General features: G+C 33.8%; 3 protein-coding genes across 3 annotated transcripts; 1 reads left to right on the forward strand and 2 right to left on the reverse strand.

The window, feature by feature from the left end:
* Window positions 1–3,784: 3,784 nt before the first annotated feature.
* Window positions 3,785–5,279, forward strand: LOC106316045 (DNA-directed RNA polymerases II, IV and V subunit 3). The gene is made up of 3 exons (XM_013753906.1): window positions 3,785–4,302; window positions 4,498–4,735; window positions 4,811–5,279. The coding sequence occupies exons 1-3, from the start codon at window positions 3,857–3,859 to the stop codon at window positions 5,081–5,083; spliced, it is 957 nt and encodes a 318-aa protein (XP_013609360.1). The 5' UTR covers window positions 3,785–3,856; the 3' UTR covers window positions 5,084–5,279.
* Window positions 5,280–7,848: 2,569 nt separating this feature from the next.
* LOC106316850 (protein IRX15-LIKE-like) lies at window positions 7,849–9,059 on the reverse strand. The gene has a single exon (XM_013754717.1). It carries the CDS (start codon window positions 8,990–8,992, stop codon window positions 8,030–8,032), a length of 963 nt encoding a protein of 320 aa, XP_013610171.1. The 5' UTR covers window positions 8,993–9,059; the 3' UTR covers window positions 7,849–8,029.
* A 3,231-nt stretch (window positions 9,060–12,290) lies between these two features.
* On the reverse strand, window positions 12,291–13,612 carry LOC106314233 (glutathione S-transferase T3-like). Its single transcript, XM_013752143.1, has 3 exons — window positions 12,744–13,612; window positions 12,621–12,649; window positions 12,291–12,460 (listed from the first exon to the last, which is right to left on the reverse strand). The coding sequence occupies exons 1-3, from the start codon at window positions 13,610–13,612 to the stop codon at window positions 12,291–12,293; spliced, it is 1,068 nt and encodes a 355-aa protein (XP_013607597.1).
* Between the last annotated feature and the right edge of the window lie 7,519 nt (window positions 13,613–21,131).

The following is a 21,131-nucleotide window of genomic DNA, read 5'->3' on the forward strand; positions in this document are numbered from 1 at the left end:
CTAGATCTAAAATGACAACTTTCTATTGGTTGGTGAACCTTTAGGTTTACCCTAGGGAGTGAACCTAAGAAAAAGTCTAAGATATTTCTTAGAAATTTTTTTTTTAGGAAACACTTCTTTAATCTCAGATGTTTCTCCCCGTCGCCTGAAATTGTAAGACTCCGATTTGCCCTTTTTGGGAAGAAAATTTATATATATATATATATATATATATATATATATATTTATTTATTTATTTATTTATAATTAAAAAACTATTTTTCTTTCATTTTTTTTTTGAGAACAAAACATTCATAAATTTATATTGACTCTGTAAACCAAATCGGTAACTTCGCATCAAACGACGAAAGACGGTTGTTTCCTAGAACTGCGTGCTAACCAATCCGCCCGTAGGTTCTCCGTCTGAGGTACATGAACGATGTCTGAGTTGAGGAAGCTTCTTTGTAAAAGCTTAATGTCTTCCAGATAACTTTCAAATGCTGGCCATTCTTCTGGTTCCGAAACTATCTTCACCAATTGAGAATAATCTGTTGTAAACGTAACCTGGAACTGTTTTAAATTCTCCATACATTTCATTGCCCAAATCAAAGCTCACACCTCCGAATGAAGAGGTGAAAGACATGCCCTTACATTCTTTGCCCCTAATAAACGATCAAAACCCGGTAAGGTGCTATACCAGCCTTGTCCTGAAAATAGTTTATTATCTTTCCATGAACCATCTATGAAGCACCATCTATCTTCCTGAAGTCGCTAGTGTGGGTCTGGTATGTACCTGATGCCCCCTCATTTGATCAGTGAGTACATGTGCCTCAGCCCAAAGTGTTGATTTCAATTCTGCTATTTTAAGTGTTTCCCTTGGATCAATATCCAGATTACTAAACAATTTGTTATTCCGACCTTTCCATATATACCATAATATCCATGCAAATTGGTGGTCATCCATCTTTGGATTGACTCTCCAAAAAAGTTGATCCATGTTAGCCAAAAAATAAATAATAGGAAAAATATTGGGATTCGGTGGTATCTTAGATAGTGCCCACACTTGACGTGCTGGAGGGCATTCAAAAAACACATGGTTTATTGATTCATCCAGATCTCCGCATCGAGCACAACATATATCCCCTTGTATTCCTCTCGCTTTTAGGTTTTTCATTACCGCTATACAACCTGAAAGGAGTTGCCATAAAAAATGATTTATCTTCGGAGGGCACCGCACTTCCCAGCAGAAAGCTTTTAGTATATCCACTGTGGGTCGATAAAAATCTGGTGATTTTTCTTTATCAGGATAGACCTGTTCCACTTGATACCCTGATTTTACCGAATATTTCCCATTGTTAATGAAATGCCATTCATTCTCATCTTCCATCTGATTTCTACTTAATGAGATACTTTCAATAATTTTTACGTCATGAGACCAAAGCCCTAATTGCATGTAGGTTCCATGTTCGGGAAAACTATTTTTCCTTCTAATTTTATAAAATGTTTTTAAATATAATCTCTATAATATTATTTGAGAAGTCAGTTTCCTATGTGTCGCTCTCACGTTAACTCTCACGATGGTTGATTACAGTGATATCCTTAATGAATTAACTTACATTTAAAATACTATTATTTATTATTTTATTTAGTTTCCTTTTAAAAAAAATTCAAAAAATATACACATATAATAAAATGGAAATTGTTTATAAATTTTTTTAAAAAGAATTGAAAAACGAAAATATATGTATATTTAATATGATTTCATAAAAAAGGAAAATTCAAAAAATAGTAATATTACATTTAAAAAATATTTTTAAATAACATAAAATATAATTTTGAACTAATAAAATACTTTCTTTATATCTATATTTTATTAGATGAAAATTATAAATTTCTATATTTTCTTAGATGAAAATCATAAATTTCTATATAATATGATTTCATTAAAATCAATTTACACAAATAATCTTGATATTAAAAACATAAATATTATTTCTTTTAAAACATAATTTAAACAATACAAAAAAATTCAAAGTAATAAAACTATTTTTATATACCTATAATTTTCTTAGATGATTACATAAAATAATTAAGTAACATAAATTGATATATGTTTAATTGTCTAAAAATATTTTATAATTAGTAATATTGAAATGTTTTATTTATTTTTTATAAATTTATTTGACTATAATATCTTTCAATTACAACAAAAAAATATCGATAAATTATATTTTACTTATATAAAATTATTTTTAAATAAAATCACAATTTTTTTATTGCTTATTTTTAAGAGATATTAAAAAAAAAAACTAAAAAAAAAATTTTAAAATAAACATCGTTTGATCAAATAGTTACAAAATAGTTTAATGAAGTAGATATATTATATTTTATCATTATTAAAGTTATTTTTTCTTAATATTAAGTATGCTTTTAAATTTTATGTTTTTATGTTTGTAAAACTTAATAGAACCATAATCAAAATACCAAAGCAAATCTTAATTCTCATTTTTAAGATTACTTAAAATAAATTTTAGTTTCCATTCAATAAGTCAAAGGCATAAAATTATTTAGAATTTTTAAAATATTTTAATTATTGTAGATATTGATATGTATACATGAGCTTTTAAAAATACACATGTAACTTCATATTGTTCATCGCTTTATTTTCTAATATTTTTTTAAAAAAATCAACATATAATTTGATAAATTTTATGAAAATACATGCACATTGGACTTAATTATAATAAAAAATAATTATACTTTAGTTTGAATTTGAAAGAATATACGTAACTCAACTCAAAACATATTAAAAATGAAAATAAAATATTAACCAACTGTTACAATTTAGTTCTTTTGTAAAATTTATATATATGCATGAGACTTCAGAATATTATTGATTCGTTATATTAATTTAGTAATTTAGAATCAGACACTTTAGTTTATTTTTATTTTTATTTTTTTCTAAGCACAATATACCTTAAGTTATACATAATCTTCATAAAATATATTTACATATCTAAGATAACAACCACCTAAATGCAAATAAGAAATTAATCAAAATTTTAATATATAGAATAAAAAATATTACAGTTGACTTCATATATGCAATCTAATTTACCAAAATGATAACTAAATCGACTGAAAAAAACAACAAAACCGATTAGATATAACATATATAAAATCATATGTATAATTAAAGTAATATAATATTATTAATATAAATGATGCATATACATTATAAATTAATTTAAAATTTAAAGTAAGTAGCAATCAATTATTATAATATATTTATTTTAAAAATATTTATACCCGTGCATGAGCACGGAAAAATCACCTAGTTTACTTTTAAATATAAATGTAAACTAAATATACTTTGTGTATTTTATAAATAAGAGTATATTATACCTGATTTTTAAAATAGAGAAATTCCATAGGATAGTTTTTTTAAGTTTTTGTCACATAACTAGCAAAACTAGCGCTCAATGAAGAAAATGACGAAAATAAGTTTTTGTCACAATTTTATTTTTGGGTTAACTAATGTAGACTTAGGGTTTAGAGTTAAGGGGTGAAGTTTGGGGGATAAAGTTTCAAATTAAAAAAAAAATAAAGAATAAATATTAAAGTTTCAAAACAAAAAAAAGTTATTTTGGTCTTTTTTTTTTTTTTTTTTTTAGGGCTATCTATGTGACAAAAAAAAAAAAAATAGAATTGCCCTTTTAAATACGTGTATTTTTATCTTTATTATATTTTTACGACGGCCCAAAGGCCCAACTTAAACCATTGCTCTATTTTAGTATGTCTTTACCGTACTCTCTCTTCATCGGCGAGAAACCCTTTGGATCCTAAAACCCTAAAAAGATCGCAACGAGCTTTAGACATGGACACTGGTGCCACTTACCAGAGATTCCCAAAGGTGAAGATCCGCGAGCTCAAAGACGACTACGCCAAGTTCGAGCTTCGCGACACCGACGTCTCCGTGGCCAACGCCCTCCGCCGCGTCATGATCTCCGAAGTCCCCACCGTCGCGATCGACCTCGTCGAGATCGAGGTCAACTCCTCCGTCCTCAACGACGAGTTCATCGCTCATCGCCTGGGTCTCATCCCTCTCACCAGCGAGAGGGCCATGAGCATGCGCTTCTCTCGGGATTGCGATGCTTGCGACGGAGATGGACAGTGCGAGTTTTGCTCTGTCGAGTTTCATCTTAGGGCTAAATGTGTTACGGACCAAACCCTGGATGTTACTAGTCGGGATTTGTACAGTGCTGATGCTACTGTTACTCCTGTTGACTTCGGCCTCGATTCATCTGATTCAGGCGAGCAAAGGTATCTCCTTTTTTTCCTTCATTGTTAGCCTCATTACCCTGATAAAGAAAAAGACATCTATTGTCGGTTTTCCGACAATTTTAGTGTGATGAAAGATGCTTCCTTTTTTATTTTCTTTTAATTTAGTTGGTGGGTTGTTGTTTTTTTTTTCTGCTTAGTAATTTTGTTTGTTGGCGGTTTCTTTTGATTTTTCAGGGGAATTATCATTGTGAAACTGCGGCGTGGACAAGAACTGAAGCTAAGGGCAATAGCGAGGAAAGGAATCGGGAAAGATCACGCGAAATGGTCTCCTGCAGCTACGGTTACTTTTATGTATGAGCCTGACATAATTATCAACGAAGATATGATGGACACTTTGACAGACGAGGAAAAGATCGACTTGATTGAGAGCAGCCCTACCAAAGTTTTTGACTTTGATTCAGTCACCAGACAGGTTAGTTTTTCCACCTTTTGACACTTAATTACTTAAGTTGAGATCTTCTTTGAAAATTGTTCTTTCCTTTTTTAGGTTGTGGTGGTTGATCCGGAAGCATACACTTACGATGAAGAAGTGATCAAGAAAGCAGAAGCCATGGGGAAAGTGGGGCTCATTGAGATATGTCCGAAAGACGACAGTTTTATATTCACTGTTGAATCCACAGGTGCAGTGAAGGCCTCGCAGCTGGTACTGAATGCCATAGATCTCCTGAAGCAGAAGCTTGATGCAGTCCGTCTCTCAGACGATACTGTTGAAGCTGATGATCAGTTTGGTGAACTCGGTGCACATATGCGTGGAGGATGAGCTTGTGGTAAACTTGAGCTCCCTAGTTTGCCAGATTGTTCCAGGATTGAGATAATATTGGACCAGATCAATATTTTAACTGTAGTGGTACACTCTTGTTAGATAACAACTTGTGAAATCGGGTCTCTTATTTTTCCCTGACATCTGATCATCTTGTTATTATGTGAATGCAGACTAAAGTCTTATTCTTGCACTATGTTTCGGAGTTGGTCACGCCCAGATACACTTTTTGACTTGTGAAAACATTAATGAGCACTTTTAAACTATGGAAAATATAAAAGATAAAAACCTTAGCTATACTATCTGATAAAGATAAATTATAGGGAATTTTGACAAAAAGGGACAATAAAATTTTCATTTTTCTGTTGTCCTTTTAGAATAAAACATTTTGGATGTTTATAAAAATCTATATCGATATATCTACAAGATGCAAATAAATAAGAAAAATATAAAACATTATATTAACATACGTGTGCATTTAAAAAAAAAATATTTGTGCTGAAATTGTTTGTGAAATAGCAATTTCAAGAATAAGGTAAAAATGTACATGAACCTTTTTTTTTTTTTTTACATCCGAGAATTGAAATCCAAACCTCCTTATGTAAAAGTATTAATGAACCATTGATCAAACCACTGTACCACATAGCTTATTCTATAAGCTTAAGGTGTGATTGGTAGTGGTTGTAAGTGATGTCCACATCTCCATTTATTTCTACAGCACTAAATTCACAGCAATCAAACTTTAATAAAAAAATCAAAATCATAACTCTTGAAATAACCTACAAATGTACAAGTGCTTTGTAGAACCAAAAATCCAGAGTAATTTTTTGGAGTTTTCCATAAAATTCTAAAGCACTAAAATCTAAAGCTACAATAAAAAGTCTACAAATTTTTTTCTACGGCAAATTTTTTAAAGCTATAGCCGTTACCAATCGGACCTTTAATCTACTATCTAAGTTGATTTAGAATCCGTAATCCACCAGAAACACAATGATCAGATAGAAATAAAATATGCAATATACCAAATACATACCCATTTAATAAGGAAGAATACCTAATTCTCCATTCATTAAGTCGAGAAGATCAAAAGGTCTAAGTTTTAAACATGGATCTACTTTTCCACAACATACGTTCACGTTTTTCCACAAAGTCTTTCATCTAATTCTGCGATATACTATTTGTTTCGGCCATTTTCTAACTATGGTTAGGACTTGACAAATAAATCAAACCCGAAAATCCTAAATGAATTCGATTCGATAAAAACGAATCTGTATCGATTTGAATCCGACATAAATACCGAACATATCTTGTTTTATGGTATTACAAGTTATGAATTTTATCTGAACCGAACCCAAACCTAAATGGATATCCGATAGAACACGAAAATCTCAAAATTCCAAAAAAAAAACTTGTATCAAACGTGATTTCAATTCCTAATATATATCTAAAATACATTAAAATATTATTAAACATCTCAAATAATTATCTATTACACCAAATATATATATATATATATATATATATATATATATTAAACTAAGTATTTGAATCAAGTTCTTTTTTGGAATTTTGAATTTTTCAGTTTATATCGGATATCTATTTAGGTTCAGATTCGGTTCGGATAAAACTTATAACCCAAAATATCATTAAACAAGATCCATACAATATCGTGTTTGAATCGGTTTGGATTCATCTTTATTGGATCGGGTTTGGTTTATTTGTCCACCCGTAATCGGAAGTTTTTATGTAATAGTGTGACAACAACTCTATCTCCCCAACAAAACCAAACACGTTCTAGTTGAGGATGATCGTGATTCGTTTTTGACTTCCACAGAGGATAGCACTACCTGATGATTACCAACTTGTACTCTCGACTCAACAAACGGACACATTTTTGTATAAACTAAAGTTGTAAAGGACGAAAACTTAATTAGTTGTAAAGGACGAAAAGATTAGTAAGTTTTATTGTTTATGTATAAACCAAAGTTAAAAGAAATCAAAAGTATTAACTTGTATGATATAGCGCTGGAAAGTAGCAGCCACATTGCGAGATAAGTCCCGCTTTCTCAGGACATTCCGTCACCACCGACAAATTTTAGAGCATTTTATCAGAAATACATTTTTTAGTCTGAAGAGTAAACAATAGGGCAAAAATGAATGTTTTTTCTTGTCATATACAACCCTCCAAATGGCCACGCTTCAGAGTCTTGCTACAGAGGATCAATACGTTGTGTTTGCTTCAGTTGCATTTGAAACAGAGTATGTTGCTTCTAACAAGTTTTTGAGAGAAATTGCAAAGAGTGATCCGTGATGGCAAGTTCCAATCTTATCTGGCATTAGAAGACCAGCTTGGTTTCATCATCAGATTGATAGAGAGGCGTCTTTTATCTGCTTGTAGATCTTTTTAGACCGAGCACTGTAGATCTTTTTAGACTGAGGACTTAATTCATGAGTTGATTTTTTTTTTTTACACTTTTTGGCTAAGAGATGGGTTCTTATATCTCTTATTTAAGAGATTGTTCTTAGCTTTTATTAGTTAAAATCTAAGAAAAATTAAGAATAGTCTCTTATCCGAAATTAAAAACACCAGTTAATAGACTGAGGTTAATCATGGTCTTAGTAGTTAAAAAAACCATCAATTATAACAAGATTTTCCTAGGGAAAATAAAATAAAATCAAGACTACCTAGGAAAAATAAATTAAAATCAAGACTAACATTTAATGGCAAGTAAAACAATGTTGCTATTTTATCACATAGTTTTTATGCATTAGAGTTTGGCATTTGATTATGGAATTTGGCTACGTCATTTGTACTCCTCAAGGTTTCAAAGTGTAACCGTCTCCAAAATTAAAAGAAACGAAAAGACTAAACGACAATTAAAACCCCTCAAAGCTAATTTAATTACAAAAGAGCCACCAAAGTCCAAAAGTAACTCGCTTTCAGTTTCAGTCTTCGTCGCCACCACTTACCGGCGTAAATGGCTCCGACAATTTCGTCGAGTTCCGACAAAACCCATTCCCCTGTTTTCCCCCTTTCTCCCCCGCCAGAACAAAATGCCCTATCTCTCCGAAGACCTCAATCAGATTCTCTTCACACAGAAACTCATCACTGTAAACTCTCTCAAGCTTTCTCCCAAACTCACGTACAAAAACATCCGTCGTCTTGGTCTTCTTCCCGGAATCTTTACTCTTCGCCAGAACCGCCGACGTAAAAATCGGAGCCATTCTTCCCGGCGAGTCTCCGGCGTACCCGCTCGGCCCATCAATCAGAATCACATCCCAATCAATCTCGTACACAAAGTTAGGTAAATCGTTGATCGCCAGCTTACAATCCGAGAACAAAAGATTCTGAACGGGTCGACACTCGGGTCGGGTTTTATAGTAACGCAAAAGCTTACCGGCTTGAAAGACTTTGGTCGGGAAAACGACGTCGTAAGCCTCAGCTCCTGGGTTACTCTGCTCGAATCTAGAAACAGCGTAAGGATTCTCGTCGACGAAGACGGTGCGGCCTTTGAGATTTACGGATCTCCAGAGGAGAGATTCGTGGGAGAGTCCGAAGACGAGAAGGTTACAGGTGGGAGCTTTGGAGTTAATGACGGTGGAGATGGCGGAGAGCTCGGATAAGGACATTGAGGTGTTTGGTGGTGTTGAGGAAGTGTAGTGGAGGAGTGCGGCGAGGATGGGTGGTGAGAGAGAGGAGGGTGATGATGAAGATGAGGAGAGAGAGTTGGAGGTTGGTGTAGTGGAGTGGAGTGAGGATGAGAAGAGAAAGAAAGAGAAGACGAGAGTGAAAAAAGAGAGGATGAAGATGAATAAGAGTAAGAGACGGTGGTGATTCACGGTGGCGACGGCTGAAGCTGTGTTGTGGTGGTGGAAGAGGATCAAGTTAGTGTTTTTGTTGCTCTTCATTTGTTTTTATTTTCTATCAAACAAAAAGAGAAAGGAAGAAGACGAAATGTGTGTTGGTCTCTTTGAGAAACGCTTTGTAAAACAAAACTAAAAACCACAGAGAAAATTAAGGCGATTTATTTCATTAGTTTTTAGTTTTACTTTTTGGTTTTTAGATTTTAGCTTTGGTTTTTAGATTTTGGTTTTCATCTTTTGGTTTTTGGTTTTTAGTTTTTAGATTTAGATTTTGGTTTTTGGATTTGCTGTATTTTTTAAATTTTTTCAAAAATTAACTAATACATCACTTTAAAATAATATAATAAAATAGAAATAAATATTTAGATTTTACAATTGAAATTTATCAAAATACTGTTATTATTATTTTAAAATAAAATACAATAACATATTTTAATTATTATATTTTTATAAAAAATATAGTATAGTAAAATATAAATGATAAAATATATATAAAATTACACAAAAATAAAAATATTAAATTTTGAAACTACTTAGAAATTTTTCTTATATAAATTATTTTTAATTTTTAAAACTTGAATAGAAATAGTTTTTCTTATATAAATATTATAAATGATACAAAAATAAAAATACATAAAATTTTGAAACTAATTATAAATTTTCTTATATAAATTATTTATATTTTCTTAATTGTTATTTTTAATGTGACTAATAATTATTAAAATAATTCAATTGTTTTATTTATAGAAACTAATAACTAAGTTTTAAAATTAAATAATATTATTTATAAAATATATAAATTTATTTACAGATATGAAACACAAATTAAAATATTTCACATTATTGTTTAAATGATATCTAATGTACAAAATATTTTATGATAATTTTACTTTTTATGAAAATATTATTTATTAATTATTAATTAATTATAATGTAGTAGTTTCTACAAAAAAAAATCAAAATTCGTTTTTCTTCATAAAAACTCACAAAAGTTGGTTTTTAGTTTTTTTTTCATAAATTGGTTAAACTTTTCAAAAACTAGTTTCCTTAAATTTTAGGGAATCTATTTATTGAAAATCTTGATTGGCAATTCAAATGGTTTTTAGAAAAACAAAAACTAAAACCAAAAACTTGATTGGATGAAAAATGGTTTCTACAAAATCAAAAACCAAAAACTAAAGCAAAAACCATAGACAATCAACCTCTAAATCTGTTTGTTTCCTAATAAAATTTGGTTTTCTCCGGGTCTTTTTGAACCACAACATAGGAAAGGTCCCATCCCACATTACTATACTTTCTTTTATTGATTATCAGATTTCAAAATTTTAAATTTGGGTTTCTAAGAACATCTTTAACCGTAAGAACCCTCTTAATTTTTTTTATTTTTTTCTGATTTAAAAAAAAAAAAATGAAAAACTAACCGATCGTGGGCCGCCACGTGTCAGTGGAGCCCGCGAACAGTGCAAGAACCAAGCTCTTAGAGCATGTGCATTGCTATAACCCCTTTGAAGTTTCTTAGTCAATTTTTTAGTATTAAAACTAAGTTTAGAGGTAACGCTAAGAAACTTCTATTTTTTAGTCCTCCAATGTTAGATTCTTAAATTAAGGGTTCTTAAAAAAAATTATTAAACAATTTTTAATTGAAACTAAAATTTATTTATTACATAAAATATAGTGAAATATAACATTTTAAACATAGCTTTTAAAATAAAAACATAAAAACAAAGATTACTAAAATAAACGATAATAATTTAAAAGAGGCATCGATACTCAGTTGTTGTCTTGATCACGTCCACATGTAGACCAGATATGTTCAACCAAATCAGCTTTCAGTTGTTGATGCACATGTCTATCACGAATTCTAGTTCGAACATCCATCATATTGGCGATATTTGTAGGCATGTCTGTAGAATAGGTGAGATCGACATGTGAACTTCCGTTGCCTTCTCCTTGTTGGAATTCTGAAACATCAAATTGAGTGTATTCATCTCGTTCGTCTTGTACTATCATATTATGGAGTATGATACATGCTCTCATAATCTTCCCAATCTTGACTTTATCCCAAAAAAGTGCGGGATTTTTAACAATGGCAAATCGAGCTTGCAAGACTCCGAAAGCACGCTCGACATCTTTTCGAACAGCTTCTTGACGTTGAGCAAATAAAACTGCTTTCGGTCCTTGTGGAATTGGAATAGATTGGATAAAAGTTGCCCATTTCGGATAAATACCATCGGTGAGATAGTAAGCCAAATGATACTCTCTTCCGTTGACCGAGAAATTCACTTGCGGAGCTTGACCATTTATTATGTCATCAAAAACAGATTCTTCCATTTCCAATGCATACAATCGATGCTTCCTATCATCCCGGGAAAACCACGAAGCTCTCCTATATGAAGTAGACGTTGAAGATCATTCGGGGTCGGTCTTCTTAGGTACTCATCGCCGAACAAATCTATTATTGCGCACAAAATTTCCACACATAACCGAGCAGTGGTTGCACCGAGCCTGAGGTATTCGTCGACCGCATCAAGCGCAGAACCATATGCCAACACACGAATAGCCGCTGTACACTTTTGAAGTGTTGAGAGACCAAGCCTTCCGAGACCGTCTTTCTTTTGACGAAAGAATTGAACTTCATTGGAGAGGCGATCAACAATATGCACGAACAATGGCTTGTTCATTCTAAATCGTCGTCGGAATAGATTTTCGGGATATGTTGGAGTGTCACTGAAATAATCATTCCATAACCGGAGATGGCCTTCTTCACGATTTCTTTCGATAAATTCTCGTTTTTTTCTTGTCTTCCTTGCGTCTTCTTGTTCACCATAATTATTACACAAATTCTCAAATGCTTGGTCGAGCTGTTGATCAAAATATTGATCAAAAGCTTCATCAAGTGATGTGTCAAGATCGTTATGAGAAGAAGATGCCATGAGATGATTTTTTTTGGATAATGTAGAATTGAGAGTTGTTTAGAACGAGAATGGTGAGAAATGAGAGATGTCTGATGCGGTGAGATATGAGAATGGTGAGAAATGAGAATGGTGAGAAATGCAGTTTAAACCCGTGAGCAATGAGAATGGTGAGAAATGAGAAAATGAGAAATGTTTTGATAATGATAATGGTGAGAAGTGTTTTGATAATGAGAATGGTGAGAAATGAGAAATGAGAAATGAGAAGTGTTTTGATAATGAGAATGCAGAGATATGTGAAATGAGAAGTGTCTGATGCAATATATAATGAGAATGGTGAGAATGCAGTTTAAACCCGTGAGCAACTAAAGTGTCTTCTTTCATATACAACACACATACATTGTCAGTTACAAGACATACCCGTGAGAACTCTAAAGCACAAACCCATGTACTCTCCACAAACCCGTGACAAACCCGTGTACTGTCTCCACAAACACACTTCTCAGACCTGATCTCTTCTTTCCCAACGTGTACTGTCTCCACAAACCCGTGACCTTTATCTTCATTCTTTCACATGTGACTGTCGTCTTTACTCTCTCACCTGCATAAGAAACATGAACATTTTAAATATAACAAGAACAACAAGAAACTGAAATTTAAACAGAGCTAGAACAACAAGAAACTAAAATTTCACACAACAAGAAACTGAAATTTTGTCGATGAGAACCACTTAAACACAACAAGAAACTGAACTTTAACACCATGAGAACCACTTAAACACAACAAGAAACTGAAATTTAAACAGAACAAGAAACTGAAACTTAAACAGAACTACATAAAACATAACAACAAACAACAGACAGTGGTTCTAAACTCAAACATACAACAACTCCTCAATCAGCTTATTCTTTAGAGCTTCCTCACTCTCGGACAATGTATCTTTGTTTGCAACAAGATTCCCAAGCAGAGACATCTTGGACAGCCTTTCTTTCATGACAAGATCCTTCTGCCTCATCGACCACATTGTCTGAAACTCAGACAGGCCCTTCCCCTCATCAGTCTTCTTACCCCGTGCCTTAGATGCCTTCACACCCGGGGGACGATTCAGGCCTTCATCACATGCGGACATCTTGCTTTCAGTCGCGTGAGATGTTGATGATTGTGCACCATCGTCCAACTTCCTCTTTTTTGAACTTGCAGACTGTTTTGAGCTTGAAAGATCAGACCATTTCTGGTCATTTCGCAGCTCCAGCCACGCATACTCAAGGGTAAACTTCTTCTTGTGGTTGTTGTAGAAGATCTCATGCGCTTTTTTGAGAAGATCAGTGTCATTTTGTCCGCTTGTCTTCTCTCTGGTTGCAGCTTCGTACGAGCCACAGAACTTGCAGACGAGGTCGTTAATCTTCTGCCACCTTTGCTTGCAGTGCATTGGCTCTCTCTGTTCGCACCCTGGAACCTTCTGGCTTGCCGCGAAGTAGGCTGCAATTCTCTTCCAAAATGCACCTGATCTTTTCTCATTTGCCACGACAGGATCTTTGCTCGTATTAAGCCATGAACTGATGAGCAAAATATCATCTGAAGGAGTCCATTTCCTACGTTCTCTACGCTCAACAGGAGTCTCTTTACCGAGGTTGCAATCTTCAGTAGATTGATTTACATAATAAGGAACTTGTGATGCACTAAAGACACTTTCTTGTTGACTTTGAAGAAGATCAACAAAATTAGAACCACTCGGAAATGGATTACAATCCATATCAGAATATGGATAAGATGACAGAAAGACAAGAAGAAGGAAGAGAAGGAGCTTTGCGTTTAGATGGAAGAGAAGATCAGAGAGAAGGTGTTTATGATAAAGAATAGAAGGAGCTTTGCGTTTAATAGAGGGAAGAGGATTTGACATATACCTAAACACATTCATCACAGCTGAGACAATTCATCACAGTTAAGAGAAGAAGGACTTGACATATATCTAACAACCATCGACTTTCACCAACCATCACTAACGCAAGCATTTATTACACCATCCACTTCAATTCAAACAAGAATTACAAGACTTAGATCAATCTAACAGAGCAAAGAGCAATTTGGATTTATTACTAACACAACCATAAGTTCTCTTTCCTTACTAGCACAACCATCACTAACCTAAACATTTATTTCACCATCCACTTCAATTCAAACAAGGATTAAAAGACTTAAATCATTCTAACAGATCAAAGATACATTTGGATTTACCGTGGAACGTGAGCAGAGGAGCTTGTACATGTACAGAACGTGAGCAGAGCAACTTGTCCTCTCCTCTGAACCATTTGTACGCTCAAAACTCATTTGAAAAAAACCAACAACAATGTCAGTAACTTCCTCGCAGAACCCATATGAAAAAATAAAACGTTCCTTCTGAATTAGACTTACGTGATCGTTTCTCCAGGATCCTTTGAAGTTCTTCCTTGTAAAGAAACAAAGAATCTCTCCGGGTTCTTTCGGTTCTCCAGGATCCTTTGAAGTTCTTTCTCATTATCTGAAACGAAAATTCTCAACATCAGTCTCGAGCTTAAGAAATTAGGAATTGTAAACAAAAGTTTCAAAGGTCTCAACCGAATGATGAAAAAGTTTCAAAAAGCTTGCGATTTTCCTCATTGAGAAATTAAAAACAAACAATGGAGTTCACCTTAACAATCAACCTAAAAAAATAAGGAATCGCAAACAAACTCTCAAAAGTCTCAACAGGAAGAACCAAAATCAAAGACATGCAAATATGAGAAATTAGAAAAAATTTAGAGGTCACCTTTCGATTGCAATCAGCAGCAACCGCCGATTATCATCCTCGGAGAGAGCCACAGATTTTATCCCTCCACCATAGCCACCGTCGTTCTACGAGGATAGCCACCGAATCACCAAGATTCGTCGAGGAAAACAACCGACAAACGAAGAGGAGAGCCACCGATGAGAAGAATCGACGAGGAGAGCCACCGATGAGAAGAATCGACGACGACGAGCACCGAGGAGATTCATCGTCCACGCGATCTCCTCTTTCTTTCCTTCGTTGAAGAGAAAAAACGAAAAACAGAATCGACGTTTCTCTTTCTTTGTTTTCGAAACACCGCGCCTCTCTCATCTCTCCTATTGACACGCCTCCCACAAGGCTCGATTCTTAAATGCCTTAATTAAGACTCAACTCTTAACTAATTTCCTATTTTCCATTTAATTTAAATGCTGAATATACTAAGAAGTGCTCTTAAGAGCCTCGAGTAAACATGCTCTTAGAAAAAGGATTTAGGAGCCAACTCTTAAGTTTTTTGTGGGTCCCACCTCTTAAGAATCCTCCTAAGAAATGAGGATAATCATGCTCTAATCACAAATCTATTTTACTAAAAAGGAGTTACATTATATAACTTTTTGTTCATATGTTATTTACAGATGATACCATTAGACTCTAAGCTTAATGTAGAGTCTTAATTTAGTTACTATGTACAGTGGTTATGACAATTCAACACTCTTTTTTTACTTTTTAACATTCTACGCATTCTTATACCTAGTTATTTAGCATTCACTTCATTTTTAACTTTTACAATAAATTTGTTTAATAAGATTTAACCCCCCATCACACCATTTTAATTCATATTTTATACGTTACAATATAATAACTACATATTAATAATATTTTGATTATAGTTAATATAAATAACGAAAATAACATTTATATTTTAAAAATATTTATATTTATATATATATACTTATTGTCAGCATATATATACCTACCTTATTTAAAAAAATATTACTACAATTAATATTACTAAAAACAATAAAATTACAAGATTTTAAATGCACACTATAAACACACACACAAAAAAAAATACATAACTTAGTTGGTACAATAGATGTACTTCATAAACAATAAAACTCTTAAATCTCCCACAAAAATTTAAAGCCTTTAGTCATAAACATTTGAAATTTTCCATAAGTGTTTTGACTAGATATTTTGCAATCCGTGATGTATATTTAAATCACGTAATTTAGATCTACTATGCACATGATTTGCAAATGTTGGTAGTACCTCAGTCGAAAATGGTTCGGGTGTACTCGAACAACTTGCCTCTCATTGATCATAATCGGTCTAATGTTGAGCATATGTATCTCGTTTATCCGCAACAATCATATTATGCAATATGATACATGGCCACATGATCTTAACTAAATTGGATATGACCCACAGACGAACTGGTTCACGAATACTTTTAAATCGAGCTTATAACACTCCAAATGCACGTTTGATTCCTTTCGATGTCCTTCTTGATGTTTTGCAAATTGAGGGAAACAATTGAGGTTGCTATTTGTCGTTCTTATGGTCGGGTTCGCCGAATGATTATCACAAGGCTACGGTTGCTTGGAATGATCTTTGTATTCCCCGTAAATAAGGTGGTCTTGGTATTCGGAAATTGAGGGAAAAAACTGAAGTCTTTGCAATGGGGCTGGTTTGGAAATTGTTCTCACTATAAGGGTCTTTGTGGGTTGCCTTGACCCGAGTTGAACTGTTAAAAGGAAAGTCTTTCTGGGATGTTAAGGAAAAAACAAAAGGCTCATGGATGTGGCGTAAACTCTTAAGAATAAGACCATTAGTATCTGTGTTTATGAGAAGTGAAGTCAGAAATTGAGAATCTACATCCTTCTGGTTTGATGATTGGTTAGGGACTGGCAGGCTGATTGAGGCTACATGAGAGTTGGGGCCACGATACTTTGGCATTCCTCGTCAAGCGTCGGTATCTGATACTTGTGCTAACGGAAGCTGGCAATGCGAAGAGGAGGAATGAGAGTTTATGAGGCAGAATACGATGTAATAGAGGCGGCTCAGCAACCGAGTGTAGATGGGGGAAAGGATATCATTTTGTGGAAATATAATGAAGATGATTACAAAAACAACTTCTCTACTCAGAAAACTTGGGACCAAATTAGAATCAAAGCTACTGAGATTTATCGTGTGGTTGGCTTTTAGGGATAGGCTCTCTACTGGCATTCGCATGCGGAATTGGGGTATTACTCAAGGTTGTTTGTTTTGTGGGGAGAGGGACGAAAGTAGGGATCACCTATTTTTCGCATGCCCTATCATTTTTACTATCTGGACTACTCTCACAGCCATACTCTTGGGATCCTCGGCCTCACCAGATTGGACTGCCACGACGAGGTCGCTCAGGCGATGTAATCGTCCTAACCTGGATAGCATCCTTCTGAGGATGGTGTTTCAAACTTCTATTTATTTTATATGGAAGGAGAGAAACACTAGAAGACATCAAGGAGTATGGTGATACGTCCTATGAAAGGATCACTCGACCGGTAAGTATTTGATATGAACTCCAAGGGAGAACTGGATGGATTGAAGGGTCGCACGAAAGTTGCGGAACATGATACAACCAATACATTTTTAAGCTGAGCATGATAATAGAAAAATAATAACACGATGCTTCCTAAATCACTTTGCAGGATAGACTGATTCACTAACTTTTCTATCGTTGTTCTTGGTCTTATATGATTTTGTGTTCGGCTATAATCCATTGTGATCCAATGGATTTATCACTTACGAGATCAGGAGGCACGATCCATCTGTTACATCGTTGCCCATTCCATACACTCCCACTGCAGAGGATAACATGTTTTGTCGTATTCCATATCCATACCATACATAATTCCTCAAATTGACATTGATAAGTACGTAACTTCATTGTCTTCCTCTCCATATCCTCATATAAGCAATCCCTTGTTCCTCTTGTTGTCCTCAGAACATAGAATAATATTTGATTTACTAAAGTCACGATCTTGATGAAAGAAAATACCAGTGTTGCCTTCATCACACCGTAGATCAAATAAAACATATTCCTTTGAAGTAGTGGAGTCACCATGGTAAATGAACACGATGTCTGCAATCTTCCCCATGGCCATGGCGGTTTAAGATTCCTTTTCTTGTTTCACAGAACTTGCATTCTTCTCATGAAATTCTTTGGAGGGGTGAAACCGTTGTGCTTAGCAAGCCACATAAACACGTCGACAACACAGAACCACCACGTTTTGTTTGTGGGAAGATCACACTCAGCAATTATGGAGAAAATAGCCTCACCAATTAGGGAGAAAATAAACTCATCACAAATCTGATTCAAACTCCATAACCGCCTAATGAACCAATGGATACACAGGAACCTGATTGCCCATGACGACATCACACGCATGCCACATGAAACGGAGAGACGGAGTGATGATAATACACATCGTTTGATTTGATACCAAGTGGACGACAATGATTTCAGCGAAATCATACTTATTGACTCAATCTAGACTAAGACACGAAGAAAACAGAAAATCTAAAGCAAAAGCGGCGGCCATAGGCACCGCGAGAGAGAAAATTGTAAAAAACAGAAAATCGCCTTTTTGATCGCTTCTGTTCGAAGAGAGAGAATGTTTTACGTCTATTCTTTTTTTTACTGAAAGCCTTGCAACAAAATTTTATTCAAATTTTACATTTATTCCTCTTCATTGTCGCATGCGTTGAAGAAGAGGATTGACATCTATCATCTCGGCTTGGGGAGGATGAGGTCATGATTTCATCCACCGTAGGAGTACTGAGGCGAACAACCAGACTGAAACTCTAAAGTTTCGGTCTACAACTGATAATGATCATGTTTCGGTCTACAACTGATGATGATCACGAATACCATATCCCATCCAGGCATCCACTCTCTTGTCATGAAGAGATGGATCAATGAAACTGTAACACTCGTTTTTTTTTCATAATAAACTAACACTTATTTTATTGGGTGATTTTACTGAATATTCATAAGAGACAGAAGGATTAAGAATATGTCCATGCTACAGTAACGTAGGATGGATGTGACAATTAAAGCCTAATTTTTCCCGTTTTCTCCCTCCTAGCGCGTGCGCGTGAGATGGCTCTGGAAGAAAAAAATATGGTTGTTGTTTCAGACTATACTATATGTTGTATAATATAGTAGCGTACAGTTTGGTACAAGTTCTACACTGATTTTAAAAGGAAAATATGGTATAATTGGTGAAGTTAAAAGGAAAATATGGTACAAAATGAAATGCATAAGGTTGGGTTCAAAAGGAAGCATAACAAATATAAGTTACATGTGCAACGAAACTAGAAATATGGTGGCCGTGGGAGGCACCGAAACATATTTGTCAGCATTTATGTTGCTGGAATACACGGGAAGGAGACAATACTATATTCAGTGTAGTATGGACAGATCGCTAAAACTCATAGACCTCCACGTTCAAAGGAATTCAGTGTCTGTAATGAGAGTTATTGAACCATAGCAAATAGAGAACCTGGGGGAAGATATGTAATTTTAAAAATAAAAGAATAGAAAACACGATTGTTTAGTTTGATGAAAGAAGGAACACATAATATAACTGAATATGTCTGACACAGCGTCACTGCATAAAAGCCCCCTATTAGAAAAATAATAGCAAGCCTTTTGGTGGCTCTGCATAGTACATGTAGGACATGTGATAGAAAATAGATATGGTTAAAAGAGAATTTTAAAGCGCAATGAGAGGACAACAATATATGCATAATGTTAAAACTAAAGTATACTAGCACTTTGTTTATACCTTTCGGGAAGTTATGCACTAGTACGTAAAAGAGATATTTATATCCATTTTTACTATACATGAGAACGAAATAGTATGCATGGCGTCGTGAAAAGAAGTGAAAGATGTTGTACTATAGGTAACATAGTATAGTATGGTAACCTAGACACGAACATAAAATCAATCATTTTAGTGTATTTCACAATGATGTAACCAACTAGGGTTGCAAGTTAGTGTTACAGCTGCACAACTTTATACATAACAACCTTAATAGGAGTCTAGTTTAGTTTCGTCCCAAAATTGATGTTGCGAGAAATGTGTACACGATAAACACAAGTAGTATTCAAGACACATTAACGAGAAGACAAAGATTAAAACATATAACAATAATAAGTATTATTATGACAGAAAATGTAGGGTCCCTATTAGTATTATTTTTTTGAACTGCGACTCAGCCAACTGTGACTCATCCAATTGCTCCTGCTGACCATCTGAAAGAGCTACTTTAATGCCTTTATCCAACTCAAATTGAAGTAATTGTTGGTTCTTTTCCGTTCAGTATGTTTGAACTCTGTCTGATACAAACGCTCGGGCAACCCTAACTCCTCCATCATATATCAGCAAAGGGCAATTGTCAAGATCGTCAAACCATGTAAGTTTCCTATTCAATTGTGTATAATAGTAAAGTTTGCTATTGAATTGTGTATAATAGTATATACATCACAATTGTTACAAAAAAAAAGTATATACATCACAATACAAATATATACTAACAAGTACATGCGGTATATGTTATTGGGATTTTGCAAAAGGACAATTGCAACAAAACTACTTTACAATAATCTACCAACATGGTTTAGCGCATACACCATAAAATTCCAAGTATATATTTGCAGTCACAACACAATTCTTTGACCATACTACAAACATTCCACACATAGTATAGTCTGAGCATTCAAAACCATCAAACCCACTCAAGCTTACACCGACATCTTCCAACTAACATCTGTTAACGGTGCATGCAGACATCTATATGCATGACAATAAAATTATATATGCTAAAAATATCAGGAAAATACAACTTCACATTCACCAACAAACATGGTATACATCAATCTTGCAAAAGGGTGAGAAGTGAAGATGATAATTTTGCAAAAGGGTGAGAAGTGAAGATGATGATTTATTTACTATGTAAAGACAAAATCATGTTTTCCCTTTTTACGCGCATACAAGGATCTTTTGGTCAAAAATCACCATAATATATAACATATCACAGCCACAAAGAATTAATGGTTATAAACTTAATTTTCCTTGTGCTATGGACATGTTGCCTAATTTCCCTATTTTATTTTATATGTTACCAATTATAAATTAATACTTATTTGTTTTTTTTTGATAAATACTTATTTGCTTTTGTTGATAATAATATAATGAGAATAGAATGATTCAAAAATTCAAATCGGCAACTCTGTATTTATGTAAACCACTAGGTGATTTTTCCGTGCTCATGCATGGATATAAATATTTCTAAAGTAAATATATTATAATAAATGATTTCTCTATTTACTTTTAATTTTAAATTAATTTATAATATGTATGCATCATTTATATTAATAATATTACATATATACATATGATTTTATATATATTATCTCTAATCGGTTTTGTTGTTTTAC

The sequence above is a fragment of the Brassica oleracea genome, chromosome C9 (genome assembly GCF_000695525.1).
Source record: "Brassica oleracea var. oleracea cultivar TO1000 chromosome C9, BOL, whole genome shotgun sequence".
Classification (NCBI taxonomy): Eukaryota; Viridiplantae; Streptophyta; class Magnoliopsida; order Brassicales; family Brassicaceae; genus Brassica; species Brassica oleracea.

Coding starts and splice junctions, on each gene's coding strand:
- LOC106316045 (XM_013753906.1), top strand. CDS start 3,857: ATGGACACTGGTGCCACTTACCAGAGATTCCCAAAGGTGAAGATCCGC. Junction 4,303..4,497: donor TCTGATTCAGGCGAGCAAAG/GTATCTCCTTTT, acceptor TTGATTTTTCAG/GGGAATTATCATTGTGAAAC. Junction 4,736..4,810: donor TTGATTCAGTCACCAGACAG/GTTAGTTTTTCC, acceptor TTCCTTTTTTAG/GTTGTGGTGGTTGATCCGGA.
- LOC106316850 (XM_013754717.1), bottom strand. CDS start 8,992: ATGAAGAGCAACAAAAACACTAACTTGATCCTCTTCCACCACCACAAC.
- LOC106314233 (XM_013752143.1), bottom strand. CDS start 13,612: ATGGATTGTAATCCATTTCCGAGTGGTTCTAATTTTGTTGATCTTCTT. Junction 12,650..12,743: donor AAGCTGATTGAGGAGTTGTT/GTATGTTTGAGT, acceptor TTTAAATTTCAG/TTTCTTGTTGTGTTTAAGTG. Junction 12,461..12,620: donor GTGTTTAAGTGGTTCTCATG/GTGTTAAAGTTC, acceptor TTTCTTATGCAG/GTGAGAGAGTAAAGACGACA.